Source organism: Nymphaea colorata, chromosome 6 (genome assembly GCF_008831285.2).
Source record: "Nymphaea colorata isolate Beijing-Zhang1983 chromosome 6, ASM883128v2, whole genome shotgun sequence".
NCBI lineage: Eukaryota > Viridiplantae > Streptophyta > Magnoliopsida > Nymphaeales > Nymphaeaceae > Nymphaea > Nymphaea colorata.
Genome location: NC_045143.1, coordinates 16,182,819 through 16,189,641, shown reverse-complemented (window position 1 = coordinate 16,189,641; position 6,823 = coordinate 16,182,819). Strand labels below are relative to the sequence as shown.

General features: G+C 41.1%; 1 protein-coding gene across 4 annotated transcripts; it reads left to right on the top strand.

Moving 5' to 3' along the window:
- Positions 1 to 1,905: 1,905 nt before the first annotated feature.
- Positions 1,906 to 6,088, top strand: LOC116255980 (protein NRT1/ PTR FAMILY 8.1-like). Of its 4 annotated transcripts, XM_031632083.2 has the most exons (7): positions 2,302 to 2,513; positions 2,606 to 2,679; positions 2,765 to 2,821; positions 3,435 to 3,586; positions 3,670 to 3,887; positions 4,004 to 4,554; positions 5,091 to 6,088. In XM_031632083.2, the coding sequence occupies exons 4-7, from the start codon at positions 3,481 to 3,483 to the stop codon at positions 5,920 to 5,922; spliced, it is 1,707 nt and encodes a 568-aa protein (XP_031487943.1). In that variant the 5' UTR covers positions 2,302 to 2,513; positions 2,606 to 2,679; positions 2,765 to 2,821; positions 3,435 to 3,480; the 3' UTR covers positions 5,923 to 6,088. The 4 variants fall into 4 exon arrangements, with proteins under 4 accessions (XP_031487945.1, XP_031487943.1, XP_031487946.1 ...); XM_031632085.2 differs by lacking the exons at positions 2,302 to 2,513; positions 2,606 to 2,679 and adding an exon at positions 1,906 to 2,181; XM_031632086.2 differs by lacking the exon at positions 2,606 to 2,679.
- Positions 6,089 to 6,823: the final 735 nt, after the last annotated feature.

The window sequence follows — 6,823 nt, the reverse complement described above, 5'->3', positions numbered from 1 at the left end:
AAAGTACCATAATGAATTAACTGATCCATCATTTTCACGAAGGATTCCAATGACGCGAACATGTGTAAGAGGAAACTTCGACATTTTTGGCGTTTCCAGAGGCCTAAAAAAGGAGAACCTACATTTACTGACGCATGCCTTCAGCCAAACGTCAGTAGTTGAAATTGAATATAATATTGCCCTTGCTCTTGCTCGATGATGCACAGATCCGTTCATTCCACTTGGGTTTGAAACCGGTGTTAACTTGTTCCCAGGTTTGGACTCAGCTGACGACGAGTCTAGGATTGCGAAATCCATGGATGGGACCCAAAATCAACTCAACGCGGCAGCTTTTCTTTTTTTTGGACAAGTACAACCAAGTTGGGGTCGGGCGGAAACACGTCTGAGCTTGGGTTTACATTAGAAACGCTGACTTGGTGACATCCACTCTCTCTCTCACGCCATGTCAATCATTTTGCTTGATTGTCGTCTTTTTCTCTCTCGAGGTGGGTTGAAGGATTTGAGTGTACATAGAACCAAGATGCTGAACATGTAAACATTAAAGGAAAAGCATTAACAAGCAAAGTTGCAAACCAACAGTGTCCCCGAAGCGAACATAAAGGACGAGAGGCCGTGACAATCTTCGTTAGCAAAGTGAAAGCCGAACAAAGCAACCGCGTGCAGCCCAATATACAAAAAGAATCTTGCAAAAGCCCCTTGAACTTTTCGTTGAATACGACCAGTTAATTAATGTGATTTGTCTTAACTTTCTTCACGTATCTCGATAAAGCAAATACATTATGTGGTTGCGTTGATGAAGTTTCCTTTCAATTACAAAAGGATTGGGCATGGACTGTCGTTAGATCCGCACACAAAAGTTATGCCAAAAACATTAGATCCAGTAAGAGGTTAGAAATGGAACCTCCCATAATTTTGGCTTACCATCCGATTTGCTCATCATGAAGCATGTCTTTGATGCCTAATTTATATTTTTCCGACATGAAAACCACTTTAGCTGGCCACCGAATGACTGGAAAATGGATTCGAGTTTCAAGCAGGATTCCGCTAACATCACGTAAGCAAATGTATTTTCGAATTTGTACGGTTTTCAAGCAAACATGCTTGCCAAATAGGGACGTAAATCTTTCCGAAAAGGAGGAGGCTAAACATTTAAAAGTGGGGTCCGAATCCAATTCGACACGATAAGAGCTACTGTAACTTAGGCCGTTTAGGTGTCCGTGTTTATTCCGTAAAAAAGGAAAAAGGCTCGGTCCCAGCTTTGGAGAACAGCGAAAAGAAAAATTCTCTAAAACGCGGATTAAAGTTTTTGGCAGTAGTAGAAAACACGCTAAGATTTCGCTACTGTCAAAAAAAGAAAAAAAAAATGGCGGATGCTTTTCATGTCAACTCCCAACTTTTGAAGAGTCTTCAACAGTATCAAGTTTGAAGGAGCATAAAATAGTTAGTCGGGGTGAAAGTCCAATCTTTGGTTCCATTTCTGTAAGAGTTACTCCTAGACAGCAAACCAAGCAAGCCTGAAAACGGTAGAAATTTGGCTCCCAAGGCATCATCTCACATCCTAAAGTTTAGGGGCCGAGTCTTGACCACAATTAAAAAGGGAAAATGATCAGCTTACCTTGAGTTTGAAATCACAAATCTCGACTGACGGAGATGTGCATGAATGACACCAATGCTCCAAAAGTTTTAGCGGCCGGATTTCTTACCACTGAAGCTTTGTCTTTGTGAACAAGTTTCGGAAGAAAAAATGTTAAGATACTGTGTTCCAAACTTTTCTCCTTTTTACGTAAACTAGATGATAAGGCTAAGGTTTGTTTCATTGACAGAAAAAGGTTCGGTTTGGGAGCCTTTTCCCCTTTTTCCTTCCTCATATAATCTACATTCGGGCGCACAGGAACCCAATGTTAAATTCTGCAGTCATCTGAAAATTATTGGAAGCTCCCGTCTTTTCCCTTGACTACGGCACGCCAACAGACAAATATGGTGGACTAAAGTGGAGGTCGTTTACTCCTTGCTGGTCCATGAATCACAACGAAGCCAAGCGAAAGAGTGGTAGAAGTCCACCGTTCAGACTGCAACCTCTACTCATCTGGTGGAACACTAAGTTAGGGACCCAATCGTTTCAGTTTTTGGTGTGCAGATCTGTCAAAGTTTCACGCGTCGTTCCAAGAATCTCAACAAGAGGTTGGTCATTGGTGTCGCTCTTTCCGTTTCCCATAAACATGAAAATTGTTCTTGTTTTCGTAGTGGGGATGGATGAAAAATGATAAAAAACTTAAACCGTGGGCATGTGTAACAAGTATCTGCTTCAATAGTGTCCACATCATTTTTTGTCTCATCAACAAGTGACGTTGTTCTGTCACCATGTTTGTCGTTCTGTGAAGACTCCAAGTCTCTGGCCAATCTATAGAAGCAAAACTCTTCTATTTCCATTGTCTCGCTTAAATGGTCGTCTTGCTTTGCATCGTTTCATCTTGAATTTGACCGCGCGCCTAATGATGTCGGCAGAATATGCAGTATGTGCATTTTCTTTTCCTTAGATTCAGTCATTTTTTTTCAATCAGTGTTGCCAATTGCTTGACGGAAGTTTATTATGACTCACATTTAGGCGGATAGAATTTAGGGATCAGTTTCATGCCTATAAATGCTACCAACCTCTGTCTTCATTGCTTTGCCGTAGAGGTTTGGGATCCATCTCTGTTATAACTTCGTTTGCTTGCTTATTATATGGTCGTTGAAGAATTTATAGTTCGGTTTGGGTTTGCAGTGACTCTCTGAGTAGAGGTTGGGGCATTTACAGAAGGAGGTTGATTAAAATCTTCAGGTAACTGAAAGGGAATTTTTGCTGCTATTCCTTCAGATACTTTTGCATCATCTTATTGTCAATCCCGTCTTAAATCAACTTTAGTACCTGATAGTACATATATATATCGTATTTTACGTTGAATAGGATCCATTCAGGATTCATTCAGCACGCCGTTCACGATGGCATGGAAATGATGACAGGATTGTAGAGGGACACGAGCTAGCTGGTCTTCAAGGCCAAAGCCCACGGTCCTGTCTGCCCGGGAGTTTTCTTTCCTTTTCTTTTTTCCCCCCATCTGACTTTAAGTTTTTGCTGGTACACGTTGGGTGATCAGGCTGTTTTGTGGCAGAACGGTTTTTGTAGCCCTGAAACAGTCAATCAAAATGATTAGAACTGGTAAAAATCGCGTTTCCTAGCAAGCACAAACAAGATACTGAAAATCACTATCCCTTGCATACATATGGGAATCACGATTCCCCGTACCATAGGACTCACAATTCCATTGCTCAGGGTTCTGGTTCCATAATATGTAAAATTCTGCTCTTGTTACATACAATTCTGAACTGCACGGCCCAGAAATTGTCTCCCTAGTCATATGCTCTAATGTTTCATCGCCGACTCTCAATCGCAGAAGGAAGTAACTGTACGGAACTTCCGGACCATCCGGTTAAGCGCATATGGCAGAAAACGATATATACACAGGAGATGGAACTGTAGATATGAAAGGCAACCGTGCCGTGAAAAGCAAAACAGGAACTTGGAAGACTTGCCCCTTCATATTAGGTACAATTTTTGAAAGCTTATTTTGTGCAAAAAAGTGTTGCGGTTTCATGTATAGTATTGTGATTTGCGTGGCCATTTTACAGGAAATGAGTGCTGTGAAAGATTGGCATACTATGGGATGAGCACCAATCTGGTGAACTATTTGATCAATCGTCTTAACCAGGGAAGTGCTCAGGCAGCCAATAATATCACGAACTGGTCGGGAACATGCTACATAACTACACTGATTGGAGCCTTTTTAGCTGATGCATATTTGGGGCGATTTTGGGTTATTGCTATTTTCTCTTCCATCTATGTTTCGGTAAGGTTCATTTACATGCTATGGCGTTACTGTGTTCTATTGAAGACATGAATCAATGCATTACATTCATATTCACTTGTTTGAAGAAACTGAAAGAAAAACTAGTTTGGCTGCAGGGAATGACATTGTTGACTTTATCTGCATCAGTAAATGGTTTAAAACCTGAATGTCACAGAGGCACATGCCATGCAAAAGAAGAAAACGTGGCAGTGTTCTTTGTGGCTCTTTATCTAATTGCTCTAGGGACTGGTGGAATCAAGCCCTGCGTCTCGTCATTTGGTGCAGACCAGTTTGATGAAACTGATGAAAAAGAAAAGAAATGGAAAAGCTCCTTCTTCAATTGGTTCTACTTTTCAATCAATATTGGCGCTCTCATCGCCTCATCTGTGTTGGTCTACATCCAGGAGCATGTGGGATGGGGCTGGGGTTTTGGAATTCCGGCAGTTTTAATGGCAGTTGCTATTGTTTCTTTCTTTTCTGGCTCAAGATTGTATCGGAATCAAAAACCCGGAGGTAGCCCCTTGACACGTATTGCTCAGGTCCTGGTTGCATCATTGAGGAAGTACAATTTGAAGGTACCTTCTGATAAGTCTCTGTTATATGACACTGAAGATGCCGAATCTGGAATTCAAGGGAGCAGAAAGCTTGATCATACAAAACAATTTGGGTACGTCCACTAATTTTCATGTCCAGTGGGGTTTAGATCAGATTTTGCAGCTTAGATCGCCAAATCTGTGTAGCTTATTTATACATCTTGCTTTACTATTTGCTTTAGTCCTCCCTGTCTGCAACTTTTAGAATTTAAAATCCTCTTCGTGAACATATGACCTTGGTAGTAGTCTACATTAACAAAAAGGTACTCCTTCAGTTTGCATATTTGTTTATTTTATATACTAGGGAGTTCTTCGTGTTCAAACTATGTTATGCTTGATTACTAAAGTGTCGACCGTCCGTCTGTTAATTTTTTCCTTTTCCCCCTTGAGTATTGGACGAAGGTAGGAAAAAAGGGACAGGGAAGATGAACACAGAAGAGGCTAAATATCAGAAGGCAAATTTTCACGAGCATATACTGCATGTTCACATATACATAGTTGTTAGCATGATACTGCTGGTTTGATTCATTATCGCCAATCATAGCCGGAAGCGTGCTGAGCATGGATTTGTTGTTATTCAAAGTTTACAAAATTACAAAAATCTATGCAGGTTTTTTGACAAGGCAGCTGTTCAGACAGAACATGATCAGGTGAAAGGCACCCATAACCCATGGAAACTTTGCACGGTGACACAGGTAGAGGAGCTGAAATCTATCATCAGGATTCTTCCTGTCTGGGCGAGCGGGATCGTCTTTGCCACGGTATACAGTCAGATGTCCACACTCTTTGTAGAACAAGGTGACAAGATGGATCCCAGCATGGGACCAAACTTCGACATCCCAGCCGCATCTCTCTCAGTATTCGATACGATCAGTGTGATCACCTGGGTTCCAATCTATGATCGTCTAATTGTACCATTCGCTAGAAAGTACACTGGCCATGAGAGAGGATTCACACAGCTTCAGCGCATGGGAATTGGACTCGTGATCTCTATCTTCTCCATGGTCGTGGCAGCCATTGTTGAGATTGTCAGACTCGATTTGGTAAAGAAGCATAACTACTACGATCTGAAGCAAATGCCGATGTCAATTTTCTGGCAAGTTCCTCAATACTTTCTTATCGGTGCTGCAGAGGTCTTCACATTCATTGGGCAGTTGGAGTTTTTCTATGATCAGGCACCAGATGCCATGAGAAGCATGTGCAGCGCATTGTCACTCACTACAATTGCATTGGGAAACTACTTGAGCACACTCCTGGTAACTATAGTGACTAAGGTGACCACGCGCCACGGGAAATTGGGTTGGATACCTAATAATCTCAACCATGGCCATCTTGATTACTTCTTTTTGTTACTTGTGGTCTTGAGTGTACTGAATTTCTTGGTGTACTTGTGCATTTCAAGCTGGTACAAGTACAAGAGACCGATAGGAAGCTTTAACTGAGCATTTCCATCAATTTCAAAACGACAAGACACTTTTAAGCACATATCAGATTACCGAGTGGACAATGTAGCCTGTTGCAGCTCAATTATGCCATTGAAACTTCAATTACGTCGATGTCCTTGCGTGCAACCAATGTATATGAATGTAATTGACTTCATATTCTTAATTCGAACTCTTGCTCCTTCAGTTGGATGGAAAGAAAATACGAATTCAAAGACCGCTGTCTGTCGTCTTGCTCACGACTAGCTTCATCTGCAGAGATGCTGCTTGTCTAGTTTGGTATATAGATGAAGTAAGGAACTCTCATGAATTCATAAATCCCGGCAGACAAATAACTTCCTAGACGGAATGAAGGTGCGCAGGAAACCAACTTAAATGATACTGACTTTTAAATTCCTAGATGCGCAGGAAACCAACTTTTTGAATGAACAAGCATAAAACGTACATGACCAACAGCTCAGAAGGGCCTTTGGTGCAATAGTGAAGCAGGTCTGCACAGACTATGTGTAAGACCCACGATTTTTATTAAGTTTCCTTAATTATGGGAACGTTATTATGAGCAGGAAATCATAAACGGTAGGTTTAAATGACTGCAAAAATGAAATGGAAACTGCCAATTAAATGAAAAAGAGAGAAACTATGGAAAGAAATGAAAAAAAGAAACGAAAAGAAATTCGTATGACAGTTACAAGGGTTGTGAAGGGGGCTCTTTAGATCTGATTTACAATAATTAACCCTTTCTTTACTGCCTTCATAGAAGAGAAAACTCAACAATTGAGAATTTGAGAGAAAGAAAGGGAAAAGAAAAACTGACGGGTTATTCATTCCCTTGGGAGAGGTTGAAAAATAATCATCCCTTATTGCTACAGCCATCGACTTAGAGAGTCCAGCAACAAGAGGA

Excerpts from the sequence above, each read along its gene's own strand:
- LOC116255980 (XM_031632085.2), top strand. The coding sequence starts at position 3,481 with ATGGCAGAAAACGATATATACACAGGAGATGGAACTGTAGATATGAAA. Across the intron at positions 3,888-4,003 it reads TCTCTTCCATCTATGTTTCG|GGAATGACATTGTTGACTTT; the intron begins GTAAGGTTCATT and ends GTTTGGCTGCAG. Across the intron at positions 4,555-5,090 it reads GATCATACAAAACAATTTGG|GTTTTTTGACAAGGCAGCTG; the intron begins GTACGTCCACTA and ends AAATCTATGCAG.